The 20,097-nt window shown below is 52.2% G+C and overlaps 1 protein-coding gene across 4 annotated transcripts in view; it reads right to left on the reverse strand.

The window, feature by feature from the left end:
- Positions 1 to 229: 229 nt before the first annotated feature.
- The window catches only part of TOX2 (TOX high mobility group box family member 2), a 102,716-nt gene continuing 82,848 nt past the window's right edge, over positions 230 to 20,097 (reverse strand). For all 4 annotated transcript variants that reach the window (XM_058679692.1, XM_004585819.2, XM_058679693.1 and 1 more), the window contains 6 exons: positions 6,811 to 7,050; positions 5,575 to 5,802; positions 3,791 to 3,871; positions 2,724 to 3,119; positions 1,986 to 2,110; positions 230 to 1,110 (listed from right to left, as the gene is read on the reverse strand). In XM_058679692.1, the coding sequence (XP_058535675.1) occupies positions 1,074 to 1,110; positions 1,986 to 2,110; positions 2,724 to 3,119; positions 3,791 to 3,871; positions 5,575 to 5,802; positions 6,811 to 7,050 (1,107 nt within the window). In that variant the 3' untranslated portion in view covers positions 230 to 1,073. The remainder of the gene's footprint in view (positions 1,111 to 1,985; positions 2,111 to 2,723; positions 3,120 to 3,790; positions 3,872 to 5,574; positions 5,803 to 6,810; positions 7,051 to 20,097) is intronic.

Raw genomic sequence — 20,097 nt, forward strand, 5'->3', positions numbered from 1 at the left:
TCCCACCCTGCCAAGCCGCAAATATGCACGTATCACCTCCCACCTGCCACGCACCACGTCTGAGTTTTGTTCTCATTTCCCCAGATGGCCACACTGTGTTCTGGGAGACCCTGGTGCCCACGACAGATGCCTCTGGGCTGGCACGAGGCAGGCAGGACTCTTGGAGAACTCCATCCTGGCAATGCCAGTACTGAGCCCAGTCTGTGACGGGCAGGAAGCTGCAGGTCTGTTGTCAACGTTTCCGAAGTTTTATTACAAAGAGATCAGAGAGAAGCACTGGGCGCCCAGGCAGCCATCGGCCATGGTCAGCAAACAGCTGCCGCCAGCTTCAGGAACCCAAGCCCAAGGCCGCGCTGGGCCCACGCACACTCCAGGGAACACTGCCATCTCCTCCAGACTTCTGCAGGGATGTGTGCCAGTCGTGGCTCTACCGCTACGCGCTGATAGACTGGATACAAGGGCACCGTCCACACAGGTGGCCAACGACCTGGGATGCTTGCCGAATACACGGGGAAATGCTGGACAGATACAACTTGGGGGGAACAGAAGGTGCCGGGGGCCACGGAATAGGCTTCTGACCTCACAGGAAACATTTCCCCCCTGACACAACACTCTCACGGATGTCTCCAGCACGGACCTAACACACACTTAGTCAACTACACACATGGAGCCCACAGCGGGGGCCTTCTCAGCTCTTGTTCACTCCAGAAAGCTCTACTTACACCCCTGGGGCCGAGGCTGGGTGCTGGGGGAGAGGGGGTGCACTTCTGCCAGGGGGCAACCGGCATGAGCTGGGGTCAGATGGCCAGACCTGGGGTGCCGAGTGCGTGGAGCGCGAGGTGGGGTCCGTGGTTACCCTGGAGCAAGCGGGCGAGCGGCACAAGTTCCTGTGGGTGGGCGGCCTCTGCAGAGGCTGCTGGGAGTCGAGGGAGGGACTGCGCCTGGGGGCAACTGGCACGTCACAGCTCTCAGTCTTGTCACCCGCCTCCTGCCAAGGCCTCTTGGCTGTGCTCAGCCCTTGGGGCGCACTGAGCAGTGCCCTTCCAGGGGGCCTCAGGGAGTGGGAGGCGGGATTAGGTGAGGTAGAGCGATTTGTCCCTGGGCAGCAGGCTGTGGGAGAGAGAAGGGGCCATTAGAGGGGCTGTGGCTACCCACTGAGGGAGCTGTGGCTATTCCCCAACCCCAACGCTCCTCCTGGAGTCCCAGTGGGGGCCACTGCGCCCTCACGCAGAGGGGCGCTTGTTCCAATAGTCCCACCCGCCCAGGACACCTGGGAACTGGGAGTCTTCATCCCTGCGCTGCAAACACAACTGTGTTTGCATTTTCTGGGCCTCAGTTTGCCAGTCTGCACAATGGAACCATTGGGCTACAGGATGCCTTGGAATAGTCTATACAGAACAACTGTGGCAGCAGGCCCTTCCTCTGTGTTTGTTCAAACAGGGCCCTGTGGATCCAAGCCCCATGTGGCCACAGGAAGCTGCTCCTGGGTGCCGGCCACTAGAGGCCTCTCCTCCTGGGCTGGAGGTGGGCCACAGTACTTAGGGCTCTGTAATGCTAACACCCTGGGTGCTGTTCGCAGATTGGCTACCAACTCCAGCTGCCTGTTAAGAGGCACCCTGGGAAGGCAGCAGGTGGTGACTCCCATTATTGGGCCCCTGCCACCCACATGGGATGCCCAGATGGAACTCACAGCTCCCGGGCATTTGGGGCGTGAGAATCAGCTATGTGAATTCTTGCACACTCTCTCTCTTTGTCCAGAAGACACAGGGACCCTCTTCCTGGTAGGGACACCCTGGTGCCTGCACAGGTGCCTCTGGGCTGGTACAAGGCAGGCAGGGCTCTTAAAGCAGCCTGCTCATGTGCAGGGTGACCTCTTGGTGGTTGCGGGGGAGCCCTCTGCCATCACTGTGCCCCTGGCCCCCTGCATGGCAGGACAGAGGCAGAGCCCGGGAAGGAGGGAGGACCGCCAGCCCCAGAGAACTGACCTGCAGGTGCTGAGGCCGCACTCCCCACTCGGGTAACTGCTGTCCCAGTCTCCACCACCAGGCGGATTGGACGGGCCAGGGGAGCGGGTCCCGGAGCCGCTGGGGAACTCGATGTGAGCGAAGTCCTGGGGAGTGAGAGGAGGGACCAGTGAGCACCGAGTAGGAGAGTGGACGCGGTGGGAAACGGGGCATGGGAGAGTGGACGGGTGGAGTTCGGGCGGGACCTGTGACATGCCCATGGCCTCTGCTGCTCATCCTTCCCCACAGGAGATCATGTTCCTAACAGCTCAGCTCTGGCTTTAGCTGGGCTGGGTAGCAGTGGCTAACATTTTCTGGGCCTCAGTTTGCCAGTCTGCACAATGGAACCATTGGGCTGAAGGATGCCTTGGAATAGTCTGTACGGAACAATCGGTGGGGCCTCAGACCTCAGAGGAGAGAGTAGGAGGTTGGTGCTTAGCCCTGCAGTGACATCAGCCCTCAGGCTGCTGAGCCGAGGTGGACAGGGCAATGATGGAAGGAGGCCATGGGACATGCCAAGACTGACGGCAGCCTGTAGACTCTCCACGGCAGCCAGGGCACCTCAAATAGGCCAAGATGATTGCAGAGACGGGGAAGCAGAGGCATGAACAGGTAGGGTGCCCAGGCCATGGTGCACAGCTGGTGAGGTGCAATTCAGATCCTAAGCCACCTCCCCTTACCACCGGGGACCCCAGAAGTTCTTCTTCCTCTCCTGCTCACCTGCGGCCCTGGCGGCGAGGGGCTCATTGCCAGCTGCACCTGCAGTGCCATGGGGGTGGGCAGGACGGGAGGCTGGGGGGCCGGGGACATACTGACAGGGGGATTGAGGAGGGCACCCTGTGCGTGGGGGGGCAGTGGCAGCTGCTGGTGCAACGGGGGGCTCAGCGGGAAGGCGGGTGGCGGTGGTGGGGACGCACTAAGGCCCGTCAGCAGTGACTTGGAGCCCAGCGTCCGGGCGAGGCTGGCAGGAGAGGCCCCGCTGCGGAAGGCCTGCAGGTCCGAGGGTGTCAGGAAGGGCGCCAGGCCTGGCATAGTGTACACAGGCTGCTTGGGGGGCAGCATTTTGGCAGGTGGGTTGGCCTGCGTGCTCTTGTTTTCGCTCTGCTCCGGGGGGCTCTGGAAGAAGACAAGGGGCACCCATCAGTGTGGAAAAGGAGAGGGTAACAACAATGTGGGTGGTGAGGCCAGGAGCTCTCGCGATCCCGCCACGGCCCTGGGGCTGGCTCTCTTGGCCCCCCTCAGGAGAGTGGTTAGCACGCACTTGGCCCTGACCAGTCACTTCCTTGCCTGGTCCATGGTGAGTGCCCAGGTTCCTTAGACAGCAGAGATGTCTGTAGCAACCAGCCGAACCCTGCCCCAGCCCCCACGCCTTTGCCCAAGTCCGTTTTTACTCTGCTCTTTATCATCCACTCGATCCCATCGTCTCTGCTGACAGCTTCCAGAACAACGTCCCTGCCTCCACCACTCCCCGAGTCCCTCGCGCTGCTGCTGCTGACAGCGTGGGCCAAGGAAAGCCCGTAAAACCGGGTTTGCTTATGAGTGCAGGCACTGACCACCATGAGTGACATCAGGCATGCTGCCCACTGCCCTGAGAGCTGGGCTCGCACAGGAAGAATCTGTTTGCATTTCATTGCACCTGCTGCGCCCAGCGTGTGGCACGTGGCAGGTGTCCTGCAAACCCAACCATGTCAGTCTCAGCCCTTCTGCCCAAGGCCTAGCAGGCAGCCCATTCCCAGGCCCTGAGTCCTACTGCCCCCCTCGAGGGCCCCGCTTAGGGATACCATTACCTTGGAGACCAGGCTAGCCCGGTAGGCTGCCAGAGCCTTCAGATACTCCTTCTTTGCTGCTTCGGTCTTCCTCTTGTAGGCCTGAAAGATCCAAGGCATGAGCGACACTAGGGAGGACGGTAAACAGAGGGGGCCCGGGGCAAGGGACTGGGGCGATGAGATAGGCATTCGAGAGCCTTGTGTGGATGAGGGTGGTAGACCAAATGCTGGGGAAGCCATGCATGGAACCCTTTCTGAGATCACTACTCAGGGAGCATGGAGGCCAGGCTACATCACAGTTCTTCAGCCACATGGCTGTGTGCCCTTGGGTTAACATATTTCACCTCTCTGGGCATCCGGATTGCATTAGCACACCTGACAATGGAAAGGTAGAACAAACTAGAAAGAAGCCCCCTTAGGAGCTGGCATTGTGGTGGAATGGGTTAAGCCACTCCTGCAGAACTGGCATTCCCACATGGGTGTCTTTTCAAGTCCTGGCTGATCCACTTCCGACCCGGCTCCCTTGGTAATGCGCCTGGCAAGGCAGCAGAATGCGGCCCAAGTGTCTTAGTTCCTGCACGCATGTGGAAGACTTGGATGAAGCTCCTGGTTCCTGGCTCTGCTTTGGTCATTTGAGAAGTGAACCAGGAGATGGAAGTCTCTCTCTCTCTCTCTCTCTCTCTCCCCCTGTAACTCTGGTTTTCATATTAATAAATCTTTGGAGAAAGACACCTCCTAAAGTCCTGTGTTTTGATTCAGCACAGTGTAGAACACGACAAAGGAGACAGCTCACAGGGGACACATTCCTTGCCTCTGGCCCTCACCTGCTGCTTCCCCATGTTTCCCATCCCAGCCGGAATCTCCAGAAGGTGTCTCCCAGGATGTGCTCCGCACCTGTGCCAGCCACATCACCTCCCACCCAGACGTTTCAGGACTGCCAGACCTTCTCTGACCTGGGCAAGCTGCCCATGTGCCCATTCCCTGCTAGCCAGACAGGAAAGCAATGGACACCCCACAAGGTGTCACAGGGATTTAGGAGAGAGAGAGCCCAACTCAATGCTTGGCCCTGGCATGAGTTCAGAGAATGGTAGCCAGTGTGTGCTTCACAGAGAACTTACACAGTCAGTGACCACATTTGCCACTGAGCCTTTTCTTCTTTTGAAGACTTACTTTATATTTTATTTTATCGGAAGGGCTGATATACAGAAATAAGGAGAGACAGACAGAAAGATCCTCCATCCACTGGTTCAATCCCCAAGGGGCCCCAATGGCCAGAGCTGAGCTGATTGGAAGCCAGGAACCAGTAGTTTCTTCTGGGTCTCCCATGCAGGTGCAGGGTCCCAAAATCCTGGGCCATCCTCCACTGCTTTCCCTGGCCACAAACAAGCAGCAGGATGGGAAGTGGAGCAGCTGGAACATAAGCCAGTGCCCACATGGGATTCTGGTATGTGCAAGGTGAGGATTTATCCAATAGGCCCATGAGCTATTTCTATCCCCTTTTCCCCCAGGGGGACCCAGGTTCATGCTGACTGGGACAGGAAACTCTGGCCTGGACTCCAGTCCTTCAGAGCTGAGTGGAAAGATGGACAGGGATGCTCACTCAGAGGTCCAGGATAGTAGGGAAGTCACCGGGGCCCATAGACAGCACACAGAACTGCAAGGGACAAAGCTTGCCAGCTTCTAGACGGAGAACCAGGCCCAGAAAAGCCCCCTGCGGGAGCCTCTGGTCCAAGGCTGGGTCTGGTCCCAGAGCTGCAGGGTCTGCCCTGGGCTCAGGGAAACCCTAGGAAGGGGTAAAGGCTCACCTGCTTCTGCTCCTCTCCCAAGCTGTCCCACATGGAGGCCACGATTTTGGACACATCCCCGAAGGTGGCGCTGGGGTTCTGCCCCTTGATGGCAGCCTGCGTGTCCCTGAAGAAGAGTGCGTAGGCTGACACTGGCTTCTGTGGCTCATTGGGGTCCTTCTTCTTCTTCTTTTTGGGGTTCTTGGCTTTCTTTCCAGGGTCGGCTGAGGGTCTCTTCTCTCCTGAGATCTGTCACAAAACCACAGAGGGGTGGATGCAGGGCCTAGCAGTTAGGATCACCTTCATCCCGTGTCACAGTGTCTGGGTTTGAAGCTCTGCTCTGCTTCCTACTCTAGATTCCTGCTAACACGCACCTTGTGGGGCAGCAGGTGGCGAGTTAAGTGCCTGGGTCCTCGCTACCAGCATAGGAGACCTGGATGGAGTTCCTGGCTCCTGGATTCAGTCTGGCCATTTGGGGGAGTGAGCAGTCAGGAAGAGGCTCTATTAGCCTGTCTCTCTCAGATACTAATACTGCTACCACGACTACCACTACTACTACTAATAAAACAACGAAAAAAGAAGGGTTGGTGTTATGTTCAGGATCTGGCCTGAGAGAAGATTTTACAAGTGTTTATAAAAATATATATATGTGTTGTCTGGCATACAAGAAGAGCTGTGTCATCCTGGGGCTGTGGCTGGGCCAGAACTGGAGTCCGCTTTGTCGCCCCCAGCCCAGGGGGCCAGCGTCTCTTGCCTGAGCACATTGGTCATGCCTCGCAACCTCCAAGGCCCTTGCAAAGAAGAGAGGGCCCCTGCCATCGGAGGCAGGGGTCTCAGGGTGGAATTTTGAATCCACCACTGGCTCTGTGGGAGGGTCGGGGCCCGGAACTCCGCCCCTGATCTTTCCGTGGCTCAGTTTACCTTCCGGATAAAAGCAGGTGCTCTCTCATGGGGAGACTGACATGGGGTCAGTGCAAAAGGCGGGCCAGGGCCTGGACAGGTGGGAGCTCTCACCATGGACACGTACTCAAGGAGTCAGGCCTGCCTCTGGACTGCCTAGGGGTGCCCTCTCCTAGGCCACACCTGTTTATCAGAATTAGCACTGATGCATATGTCAGTTTGCATGATTTGATTGTTCCATGTTGTGTGTGTATCTAGCACAACATCAATGTGTACCCCACAATTCCATATAATTCCATGGGCCAGACTTTGCAGACACGAGATGCTCCTCGGGCACTCCGTCCCCACCCTGCCTACCTTGAAATGGGCTTCTGACTCCTCCTCCTGTGTGGAACTGGAGGGTGAGGGGGTTGCTGACTTGCTTCCTGGGGGTGAGGGGGAGCTGTGGGCAATGCCGCTCCGGAAACCCATCTGCGAGATGAGCTGGGACTGGCTGAGGGCGGTCATGTGGCTGGCCAGCATGGCAGGGCGGCCCAGCAGGGGCCCCGGCCGGCCCGAGTCATAGGCTGCCACCTCCGAGTGAACCATCTCCTGGATCTACAAGTGGAGCAGAGGGCATTGTGTTAGCAGGGGGGGAGGAGCCCTACCACAGCATCACACCTGGCAGGTGCCACGGGTCATGAGCTATGGCTATTCCTCAGCTACATCCCGGCCCGTGTGGCTGGAGCTCAAGGTGCATGATTCTGTGCACATGTAGGGGAACTCCAGTGACCACTTGTCACCCTGCTGTCCCTCCCCTGGACAGACAGTTGGCACCGTAGCCCTGGCCAAGGCTTTGGCCAACTGCCCACAGTTCATTCTGTAATGTGAAAGCTTGTCCTGGAATGGGGCATTGATTCACTGGGCAGTCTCCTAGCAAACATCACAGACCGTTTGAAATCCTGGTCCTGCCGCTTACGAAGCTGAGTGATTTCAGCCAAATCACTTCACCTCACTGTGCCTGTCATTTTATCCATAAAGTGTGGATACAATCAATCACTCCTCCCTTCTAACGCTGTTACCAATACAAGGTATCTGGTTTAGGAAGCCCTGTGTTGAAGAAGCTTTTCTTGAATACCATGAATACATAAATGGATAAAGTTCAGCCATAATTCCCTTCTTAACTCTATTCCCCATGGCAGTCTCTAGCTGGCCATGTGCGCCACACACGTATGCATTTCTCACAGCAGCCGCATGGTTCAGAATCGCGTGCAGGTGTGACCCAGGCGCACTGAGTATGCACCCGGGGCAGCAATTCACCTGCTCAGTCCCTCGGCACCTGGGCTCATCTCCGCTTTCCAACAGCTAACGTCAAGTATCCGTGTCTTCCTCTTCCTTCTTCATTAGGCAGGTTAATGGGTCTTCAATTTCTCAAATTTCATTTTTATTTAGTTTCTTTTATTTGAAAGGGAGAAAGCAGTTGTTTCTTTCCTTTTTGCTGCTCACGTCTACCAACAAAAATGACTAAAGAATGTGGAATGTACTTTAAACTTTTGAGAGTTGAAAGCTTTCTTTGGGACCCAACTAGGATTCCATTTTCTATCAATTCCACAGTGCTTGCTTACTGGCAAGAAGTGACAGGGTTGGCCCGCCCTTATGTCTGGGCTCCTGTAAAGACACCAGCTTGTCTGGTCTCCCACCACGTGTTCGCTTTTATCAAAATCTCCCTCTCATATTTAAAGGTTTTGTTTTGGGGAATTTGAAACGTTTTTATCACACACAGAAAAAGCCTGAGAACTATGTCTTCCTAATGGACTGACCCTTTTCTGATGATAAAGTGTGTTGGTTTCGTTGTTGTTATTTTTGCCTTGAATTCAGCAGTCTGATACAAATGCTGCTACCCTTGCCTGTAGCAGGTCTTTCTTTCGGACAATTTTTTTTTTTTAAAACTTGTCCCTGTTTTATCCTTTGGGGTTTTGCTTCTCCAGTGCTAATGTTTATATCATGGTCTGTTTTAACAAAAGAATGGAGGTGCTTCCTTCTTGCTGAGGAACAATATCAATAACACAGAGATTACATTCTGCTTAGACAAACGAAAAAGGGCAGATACACAACCACCTGAGGCCCAGCGCCTTCTGCCTTTGTAACATTTTCGATGTCCAGCAGGTTTATTTTTCTGTTTTCTCTCTTGAATGTTTTGGTAATTTAAATACAAATCATATGGTATTGATTTAAATATATAAACATACATTTCATATATGTATACACATATATGCAAATGGCCCATTTCATCCAGATTTTAACACGTAGCAGCTTATAACTGGGATAATATTGCATTTGTAATCCACCATATGGCTTTTGTAGTTAAATTCTCATTCAAAATTATCATATTGTGTATATGGGCTGCTTTTAAAATTGATCTTCTCAACAGTTTAGTTTTTAACTGTTTACCAAATGAACCATTTCTTATATTTTTATGAATTAATCTGACAGTTTTCAAAAAATTATCATTAACTGAATTATGCTTTCATATCTATGAATGCCATATTCAGGTGTCACACTTTTTCTTTTTTATCTAGCTTTCCCAAATTAAGCAACTTATTTTCATATTTCCTCTGTGACTCACAGGGGCCTCTAGGGCAGGAGTTCAAACCAACTGGCCAGGCAAGGGTCAGTTGGTGATGTCAGTTGGTGATGCATTTTGCTTCTCCTATGTGGGGTATTATGGGCATCCAGTGGGGGGTAGCTGGGGCCACAGTCCAACGTCCTGGGGTGAGTGCAGCAGCCCCCTCCTCATTCGCCATCCCCAGTGTCAATCTGCCCAGGCTGAGAAACCCTAGGATTTTTTTGCCCCTGAAAAGGATTTTCGCTGCATCCCATAGCTAGTTCACCACAGAAAGTCTGATTTCCCTTTGCTATCACCCTAATGTTCTTTGGAAGAGTGTTTTCAGTTCACATACCCTTCTGTCCTCATGGTTGGATAAGCTGACCCTTGGAATTTTTATCTTCCTAATCCATGCTGAGTTTCTCATTTATGGATTGAGGCAGGGAGCGTGGGGAGTGGCAATCAAGTTATGTAAGATTCCTAGGCACCTCTGAAATCACGTTGACTCTGGAGCACACAGCTCCTGGGGAAGGTCCCTTCCCTGTTGTCAGGATGGCTGCTGTCCTCCATCCTTGGTTCAGGACCTAGCTTACTGTGGATGTGCCTCTCTTTCTGGTTCTTTTGTTGTTCCAAAGGTCCCTCTGTGTGTTGGACCTTCATAAGGATGTCATTGTCCTGACATCACTGGGTTCACTCAGTGAGGGATCATCTGCCCATCTCAGGGTCCTTGTCTCAGTCTCATCTACAAAGTCCCTGCTACCGTAGAAGGTGACAAACACATTCCTAGGCTCCAGGACCAGATGTGGACATCCTGGGAGGAAATTCTTCAGCCCAGGGACACCCCAGAGCCAGTGACCTTAGCAGGCCTTATCACAGCACCATCACGCCAGCCTTTCCAGGGGGCATGCTGCCCTCTTAAACAGCCTCCGGCTTTAGGCGTCAAATATTTGAAGATGATCTCCTTTCAGGGAAAACAAATCCAGCACAAAGCCAATAACAGCCAATCTCCACGCCTGGCCCTTGCTGGGAGCTCGTCGGAAAACATTTCTAATAAACTTCCATGCTTGGCGGGCGATCCTTTGCACGCTGACAAATTCCTCCTGAAATTTAGATGTCTTCTTCAGAGTAATGGCTCTAGCGCACAGGTGCCCAGCTGCTATTGTACAATCAGTGAGCATTTAATTGAAACAAATGACTATAATAATAGTACATTATCCCTGCAGGTCGGGCGCCACCACAGTTTTAATTATTGAGTTAAGAGTCACACTAATTTATCCATAAAGCAACAGCCCCCTTTCTGGTTAAACAGATGATCCTGTTATGAATATAAAGTCACCAGCAGGGGAGGATGTGAATGGCAAGCAATTTGTCCCCTCCGGGGGCAGGGTTGGGGGTGGGGATAGTTTTAGCTTTGAAGAAAGGTTTGTAAACACGGTGGGGGTCTGGGATGACTCTGGCTGCAGGTGTTAGATTTCTGTTCTGGCCAGGAGGAAGAGGTTGTCCTGGGATGTGGGCCTTCACACCTTGGCTCCCAGCCTGTCCTGGCTCCCTGTTTCATTCTAAAGAAAAGCTTGAATTCTCAGTTGAGCCACATACCTGTGATAACCCCAAGGCTCGCACACTCACCTCCAGATTCTTCCTAAAGCGGCCCTGCTCTAGCTCTGTGTGTTTGGAGCCCACATTTCCCCGCCCATCCAGGGGGCATAGGATATTTAGAAACATTTTTACTTGTCACAAATGAGAAGGTGCTGCCGGCAAGCAGTGGGCAGAGGCCAGCAAGCTGCCACACACAGGACAAGGACACGTCTGTATGACATGCTCTTCCCCTCTCCTGGGGGTCTGCACCTAGCCCACGCTCATATCTCTTGCAAGACTGTTCAAGCCATTGCTTTCCTATGAGGCCTCCCCCGACTAGGCTCCCTAACGCTGACACATGCTGTCTCTCCATCGCTGTACAAGTCCCAGGCCCCCAAGCAGCGGCTCCTGTTCTTTCCCCAAAACACTAAGCACCAGTCGGCTAACAGGTAGTACAGTCTCATTATTTAGTGTTTACTATCATGTGCCCCCTGCTAGGATGTAAATTTGCCTGGGCAAGACTCTAGATTCAGCACCTAGGACAACACTTGACTCTTAGCAGGGTGAAATGACTTGTCTCCTTCTCTCCTCTCCCGGTCCAGTGGCCTACAAGCTGGGCATCTGTCACCTCCTTGTGACCTCCCCAACCAATACAAGTCAGCATATCCCACTGAGGCACTGGCCCATTCATTCAAAGTGCAGTGTTCCTGGGCTACAAAGGCAGGGAATTCCATTCAGGCAGGTATGACGCCACCAGCACAGTCACACTCTGCTAACAAGGACCAACTGCAGGCCACATAGGGTGCAGATGTGGGGACTGGACAAGCAACGAGGAAAGGGCGCTATTGCTACACCTGCTGGCCATGTCCTCCTGGCATTCCACTGGGCCACACATGTCCCCATGGGAACACACCAATGTCAGGCCAAAACCCAGTGGTGGAAGGGGTGAGCACACCTTTTCCCATCAAGCAGCCTTCCAGGTTCTCACTGAGGGTCTTTGCTAAAATATATACTAGATGTTTTTCAATTGGGTCATTAAGATTGCTAAATTTTCCCTTGGTGCTCTGGTCACAAAGGTTCATAGACCTATAGCAGTTTGCAAGAGGAGCCAGGAGGAGCAGGTGCAGGCAGGCTGCTGGGACTCAAGTGCCAAGTGAAGCCATTGCGCTTAACTCTGCAGGTTGCTGGGAATCCAGAAGGATGTCGGAAGAGCAGTGACTTGAATGTCACCGAGTCCAGCATGGCTGCTAAGGGTAAGAGTGACATAGCCACTCTTGGAATGGCAAAGATAGAAAGCAAGAGATGTCTCTTGATCCGTGTTCTGCTATGGCAGCAGAGCATCACCAATCGGGTAATTGACCATGGACAGAAATATCTTTGGCTCAAGAGGCCGGGAAGCTTAGGGTCTGGGCAGGAGCCACTGTGTCACCCTGTGCTAAAGGGTCAGAGATAGCACAAGAGGTTGAGCTCGCTTTTCCAACAACCTGTTCTCTCAGTGCCAAAGCTACTCCTGCAGTAATGACAGTGACCCCAATTAATCCTGATCAATCTTGTTAGGCCCCCACCTGTCAACACTGGGGAACTTTGGGGCATCCACTCAGACTGTAGTAAGATGGGCATGAGAGACACCAAAGGACAGATGCAGGCGTGGAACTGGTCCCAGCGGCAGGTCAAGAAGGCGACCACGAGCTGGCCGTTTGTAAGACGTGACGTGTCTGGCCAGGTGGGGAGGCATGCACAGCCTGTTGTAAAATCCTAGCAGGCGTCCTCAGGTGGACACAAGTCGGTCACATGGTCTGTTGCTTAGGGTAGGGGACTGAACAGTGGAAACATGCTTTCGAATGGTACCCAGCCACAAAGGTGGGGAATGAGAGAGAGAGAGAGAGAGAGAGAGAGAGAGAGAGAGAGAAAGAGAGAGGCTTTAGAGGAGTGGCTTGAGCAGAGCAGGACACCAGGCAGGTGTCACATGGAGGGAGCAGAAGGAAAGAGTTTACAGAAGGGCGTGGCTCACTGAGCCCATACAGCCAAAGTCAAATAGAATGGAGCCAGCAATGTGGAGGCCACCAGAGTCCCTAACCAGAGAAGCTTCACGGTCATGGGGCAAAGTGGGAGAGAGGCAGCTGTGACCTGCTGGCCCGGCTCCTTCCACCTGGGACCCAGTTTCCTTTCTTCAATTACTTCTCAAGATTCAGCTTAAATGCCTGTGCCTCCAGGTGTCCCTCCTGACTTTCTCACCTAAGTCGGGGTCCACGGCAATGCCCTTTCATAGCATCTTCCCCATGGCACTTCTCCCAGCTGCAAGTGAACTTGAGTGCACTTCATTCTGGCTGCGTCCTCCCTCTGTGAAGGCAGGGCCTAGGGCTGATTTGCTCTGGACCACTTCTTGGCGTCTGGTCTCAGGCCTGGCATACAGCAGACACTCAGTAAATGCTGAGGAGTGAGCCAGGCCGACTTGTGGCTCTGGGCCCGAGTGGCAGCCTCCTCAAGCCCCCACATGGGACCTGTATCCTATATCCTTTCTCTCTCTCAAAGCACTCAAGGCCATGGCCAGGCGCTACCTTTTCCAGGCTCCTCCTCATCCTAGCCCCGCTGGCAGCCCTTACACTGAAGGGTCCTTCCTCTTTACCGCTGCTTGGGCAGCTCCTCCTCTGTGCCTGGAGCCTGGCCCAACTCGACCGGACATGGAGTGTCCAGGGAATCTGTTTGCTCCTGGTCAGCCACTCTGTCCCCACCAAGCCACCATGCTGGACCCATTAAATACATAAATCTTTAAAAGAAAATTTGGACATTACCACACATAGATGGTATTCAGAACTGCAAAACTGGACAAGCTCTTTATGCACCTGGGCATAGCTAAGAGGCGAGCTCAAAGACTGAGTGTTGGGCCCTTCAGGGCACCTAGAAAGCTCCTGCTCAATCAAGGGGCAGGAATGGAGTCAGATCTGTACTCAGAGACTCCCACTAGCTGCTTGAAGGGGATGAAGAGGGTGCGGGAGAGACGGGAGCCAAGAGACCTAGGCAGGTGCAAATCAGGGTGGAAGATGTCCCAGCCACATCGGGGCAGTGAGGGGGTAGGATTTAGGAAAGCCTAATGGTGGGTGCAGGGTGGGTACAGAAATGACTGCCAGGTGGTAGACCCCACCACAGGTCCCCACCATTAGAGGGAAACCTCAGAAAGGGCAGGGGCAATCCCCCTACACCAATTATACTGCACATTCGACATTCTGAATGAGCACGTGCGCTAATTAAAACCATCCTCCCCAAGAATTTATGCCAGGCTATTCCGGGCTAATTAGAAATCCTCTGTCGCTGATCCTGAACAGTCTGCTAATGCAAGTGCTGAAATCTCTTTGGCCAGCCTCGCATAAATTATTCATCAGGCCCAGCAACAGTTGTGAACTGTAATTTAAACAGGCTGCTCATGAATATTCAATTAGCACAACAAACACTGGCGTGTTTTCACTGCCCCACCGCACGGCATTTTGCATCCTCGCTCGTGTTTACATGTTTTTATGAACTCTCCAGGAAAGCGCTGCCTGTTGCAGCCCATGGTTAAGCTGAGATTGAAATGCCAGAGGCGGGGAGGAGGCAGCAGACACAGCCTCCGCCATCCTTCCTCGAAAGAGCTGTGGGTGCTCAGGCCCGAGGGGTGCAGGGCCTGGCCTCACCCTGCTGCAAGACTCAGAGAGGGTAAGGACTGGCCTGGAGGTCACACAGCAGATCCAACGCCTAGACGGGGCTTTGAGTTTGGGGAAGTTCCTTCCGCTGACTCTGCTGTAAATTGATTGGTAAAGGAGGGACGGGGGACCGTGGCCCCCAAGTCCATGTCTGGAAGGCAGAGGCTGTCAGGCAGGGTCTGCTGCTCAACCTACGGGGGCAACGGCCAGAGGCTGCCAGTTCTCGCACAGGTGATCCTGGCCTCGGCTGGCTCCACCTGCGCGAGTCAGATTCCCACACTCCTCCCTAGGCCCCTGACAGGAAGGGGGCCCTCTCTCCTCCTGAACCCTCCACGAATGGTTTCACACCCACTCTGATATCCTCTGGTGGACATGTTCTGTGCTGACCCCATTTTTTGCAGATGACAAACTGAAGTTCAAGGACCAGGGAGCTTGTCCCAAGGAACCGGGCCTTGAGCTGGGTCTGCAAGGCCCACCCGGGGCCTGCCTCTCCTCCCTGCACCAAGCTGTCCTCTGCTGAGTGAATAGAGCTGGGTGGGGCAGAGGCTGAAACACGGCCCTCCCAAGGGTCCAGGTGGTCAGGGGGGAAAGAATACTTTCTAATTATCAGTTTTAGAATTTTCAAACTGATAAAATCTAGTGCCCGATGGCAGAGGGTCCCCGACGTCTTTGGCACTCTGTGTGGGGGGGGCAGGGGTGGGTGTGTTGGGGTGGGTGGCAATTGGTGCATCTGCTTGCTGGGCAGCGTGCAGCAGGCCAGGGTAGTGACAACCGAGCAAGCAGACCCGGCACAAACACTATCCCAGAGCTACCTGCACAGCCCTGTATCCCCCAGCTGCCTTATTCACATCACAGGTAACCAGGCCTGGCTCTTACAGGTGTCTGAGAACAAAGCAGCACCAAGCCAGCACCTGTGCAGCACGTGCCTTAAGCACGGTGTCTGGCAAAGGATGAGCACGCCCTCAATGTGCCATCGCCATGGCTATCACCATGGATCACCCTCAGCAACTGAGCCACCACTCTTCGAAACCAAATGGTTCAGAGTCGGACACTAACCCAGAGCTCCCTTGCAGAGAGAGGAGTTGGGCATGACCCCTGGCTTTATGACTGGAGTACCGAGAGCCTGGAGCTGCCACGGGTTGAGATAGAGAGAGGGGACAACGGGGGAGCATAGGAAAGTGCCAGGGATCAGGACCTTGGCTTTGCAGAGGTTAAATCAGACATCAGCAAAGATTATCAACGCTGGAGATAAAAATTGAGACTTCATGGTACACATTGTAGCACATCAGGTTAACCCACTGCTTGTGGTGCTGACACCCCATTTAGGAGTGGCTGGTTTACTCAGCTTCTAACTCAACCTCCTGCTATTGTTCCTGACCCCAGCACTGGCATCCCTGTCACTCATGTGGAAGACGCAGCCAGAGTTCTGGGCTACTGGCTTCAGCCTGACCCAGCTCTGGCTGTTGCAGGCATATAGAGAGTGAACCAGTGCTACTTGGTATCTCTCTTTTCAAATATATAAATCTTGTTATTTTTAAGAATTATTTATTTATATCGGAAAGGCAGAATTACAGAGTGAAGGAGATACAGAGAGAAAGACCTTTCATCTGCTGGTTCATTCCCCAAACTACCACAACAGCTAGAACTGAGCTGATCCAAAAACAGAAGCCAGGGGATTCTTCCGGGTGGCCCACGTGGGTGCAGACTCCCAAGGCTTTGGGCTGTCCTCTACTGCTTTCCCAGCCCCCAAGCAGGGAGCTGGATGGGAAGTGGAGCAGCCAGGATACCAACTGGCACTCATACGGGATCCCGGCAGTCGCATGGCAGGGATTTAGCTACCAAGCCACCATGCTGGACCCATTAAATACATAAATCTTTAAAAGAAAATTTGGACATTACCGCACATAGATGGTATTCAGAACTGCAAAACTGGACAAGCTCTTTATGCACCTGGGCATAGCTAAGAGGCGAGCTCAAAGACTGAGTGTTGGGCCCTTCAGGGCACCTAGAAAGCTCAGTCAGAAGAGGACGAACACCAGGAATATGTGGCCTGGAAGCCAAGAGAGTAAACTGATGTTGAGACAGGAACTAACTGCACCAAAGGTCGATGGCTGGATAAGCAAAAAGAGATGGGGACGGAGAACTAAACAGGAAACCAGCAGCATGCAGGTCCCTGGAAACCACCAGGAAGACAGTGTAGCTGGGAGGCTGGAAAGGCAGCCGAGAGAGGGAGGGAATGGGGGGCACCAGCGGTGATCTCAGAGAGTCCTGCCATCTCACAGAAGACAACCATGTAAAGACAGTGATGGGAAAGCCAAACCAGCAGAAACGCTGCTGTTGCGCTTCTGTTGCGCTCAGTTCCTCAGCCTTAGTGCTAATGGTATTTATGGCTGCCTCAAGCAGTGCAGGATGCTGAGCGCCATCCCTGGCCTCTTCCCACTCCAGCTCCGACAATCCAGGCACCTCCTGGGGCAAACTCAGCAGTAAGCAGCACGGATGCAGGAGAATCTCACAGTGCCTTGCCTGGGAACCCTGCACTGAGCCCTAGCGCAGCTCCCACTGCCTCCTGGCGGTGTGGCTGGTGACTGTTCACAGCTGCCCCCCACTCCTCCACCCCTAGCCAGGAGGCTCCTGAAGCCCCCATTCTCTGGTCCCATTCTGTAGGCAGGGCTGCAGAAGGTTGGTTCTTGGCTATCAGGGGGACCTACAACATGGTGTGATTCTTGTTCCAAGGGCCCCGTGGGTCAAGGAGAGGCTCAACTCCTGCTGAAGGTGTCCTCTTCATCCCCTGACATGCGCCTCTCACTCTCCTTCCTGAGATCCCGCTCTCAAAAAGTCACTTTTCCAATCCCCAAGGGACACAACAAGCAACACAACAGGAGAATCAGAAAGGGCCTACCCATCTGTCGGAAGGCTGCTAAGGGGTGAATGTGTCTCCTGATGGTTTGCTGTGTTGGAAGCTGATTCCTACTGTGGGCATGTGGCACCTTTAAGGGGGTGAAGTCTATTGAGAAGCTTTGGAAAGCACTGTGAGCCCCCTCCCAGGTGCTTGACGGCTGGTCGCCAATGTGGTCTCTTCCACTGCACCTGTTCCTTCTGTGATGCGGGAGGTCTGTGAATTGAGGGTCACCGAATCTTGGACTTTCAGTCTCTCCAGCTATGTGCTAGATTGGATGCTTTATTTTATAAACTAGCATGCTTTAAGTCATTCATTACAGTAATGAAAGCCAGACTAAGACAGAGTTAAGTTCAGTGTGGGACAGTCACACAATGGAGCACTACACAGCCCCTAAAAAGATGGGCATACAAAAAATGATGCACATAGAAACATACCTATTGCTTATCATTGCAGAAAGTTGGCAAATCACAGAATAGCTCCAATAGAGCAGACCAGGGTATGTGAAAAAATGCCACACTGCAGTCCCACTTACATGAAGTATATGTGCATAGCACCCGAGGAAATGACTGAAGAGATATTTCGAAAATGGTTAGTTTAATAATGGCTCCCTGTGAATGGTGCAAATTTAATGCTTTTTATTTCTATTTGCTTATGCTTAATTTTACAAAATCCACAAAGCTTTGGGAAGATGGAAGGAAAGGATGTAAGAACACTTTATTTCAAAATTTATGGGACACAATCAAAGCCATAATAAGAAAAAGATGTGCGGCTATTTTTTATTGTTAAACAATAAACAAAAAAAACAATGCACTGAAGAATCGAAAATGAAAAAAATTTAAACATTAACACAAAGAAGGGAGGGGGATAACGGGCAAAATAGTAAAGTAAGAAAAAGAAAATAGAACTGAAACATAAGTTTAATGATTAATTATGAATAAAGCAAAGTAGATAAACCAATAACAAATAAACTTCCAGTAGAGGATGAACATGAAAAGAGAGAGAAACTGTAACCACAAACTTTAGGAATATGAACTGGGTAAAATTACAGGTACACAGGCTATAAAAATGATAAGCTAATGCCATCTATAATTCAATGGTAATAACTGTATAGGTCTTAGCATAATAAACTATTCATTTTATGAGATGATGTACTCTCAATACAGAAGTATGAGAAAGCTGTCTTATAAAAAGAAAGCTACAGTCCCATTTCACTATAAAATATGTAAAAGAAAAACTATGCAAAACACTAAATTAAACCCAGCTTCATTAAAAATATATATGAGTATGTATTTGTATGTGTACATGTTTAAATATGTATGTGTAGGCACACACTATCACCAAGGGCTTGGCTACACACACACACACACACACACACACACACACATACACAAGGCTTCTAAGTTTGCAGGAAAGTGTGCATTATGTTTAAACAATATTTATAATGTTTTAAATCTGGAAGGCAGAGAGCAAAGAAAGCTTCTATGCACTAGTTCACTCCGCAGATGCCACAGGACAGGCTGAAGCTGGGATCTAGGAATTCAATCCAGCGCTGCTGTGTGGGGGCCTGGAACCCAGTTACCTGAGCCATCACCTGAGCCCTTCAGGGTCTGCACTGGTGGACAGTAGAGTCAGGAGCTGGAGCCAAGACTCAAACCCAGGCACTCGGCTGCGGGTCCTGAGCCAGCATCTTTACCATTAGGCTAAACGCCCATCCTGTGCATTCCGCTTAATTGCATTTGCCATGAGTGAAGTTCCTTCCTATTTATGCATAAATATTATTGCAGATAGAGTAGCACTATTAATATTGGGAAATCTATTTATAAAACGCACCACCTCAATGTGGCAAGGAAGAAAACTGACATGAACACCTTGATACACACTTAATAGACATTTGACAGGGTACACAAAAACTCTAAGGAAACTGGAAAATCAGGAATTGATTAAAAATATGCTAAAGAGACAGTGGTGATGTGGCATATGGGTAAAGCTGCCACCTGCAGTACTGTCATGCCCTGTGGGGTCTCAGATGTTCCACTTCTGGTCCAGCTTCCTGTAATGCCCAGGAAACACAATAGCAGATACCCCAGGTGTTTGGGTTCCCTACCACTCCCATCCCTGCACCTACTGAATGAGAGCTTGTCTGTCACACCAGCCAGGTCTTCACACCAGGCAGCACCCTGCAGCCATCCATCAAGCAGCAGTCCAGGATCAATGATGGGTGAGTTGGCCATGCCCAAATATAGAAATCCACCAACAAGGATACAAATTCACGGGCAGTGGCTGGAGGCCAGCCTGTCAGGTCATGGCCAGGGCCCTGAAGGGAATAAACCGAGGGCTTGAGGAGACTCAGATGGATGCAGGAGATGCAGGAATAGGCATCAGGTGTGCATTTTGAATTATGAATTTTGCTGATCAGAAAGTACACAACACAGAAAAGGCATGGAGAGTTCAAGGAGATGGCACGACCCAGGCTGTGAGCATCACGTGCCCTCATCTTTGGCTCCCAAAACTGGCACTGGCTATAAGAATGGGGTAGCCAAGGTGGTACAAGGGGAGGCAACACATGTAGCCAGGACCTGAACTTCTAAGTGGGAAGTCCAGCTGCCACCGCCTCTGAATGCCCACCCTATTATGCTGGAGGCCAATTCTAAGGTCCTCAACAAGGACATATTCTCTAAGGGGACCAACCAGCCATGTGGTGGCAAGCCGAGTACACACAAGGACCTGCTTAGGGACAGACATTCCACAGAGGAGGTCGCCTTTCCCCTCTGCAGGGCCTCAGCTCTCTGGAGATTGACATATGGACGGCCTCGTCCATGTGCCTGGAATCTCCCACAGTACAGCATCCAACCAAAGGAACCATGTCTCAATCACAGAGGCGGCGAACAGGTCTGTCGCTGGGATGGGTC

Source organism: Ochotona princeps, chromosome 22 (assembly GCF_030435755.1).
Source record: "Ochotona princeps isolate mOchPri1 chromosome 22, mOchPri1.hap1, whole genome shotgun sequence".
Taxonomy (NCBI): Eukaryota; Metazoa; Chordata; class Mammalia; order Lagomorpha; family Ochotonidae; genus Ochotona; species Ochotona princeps.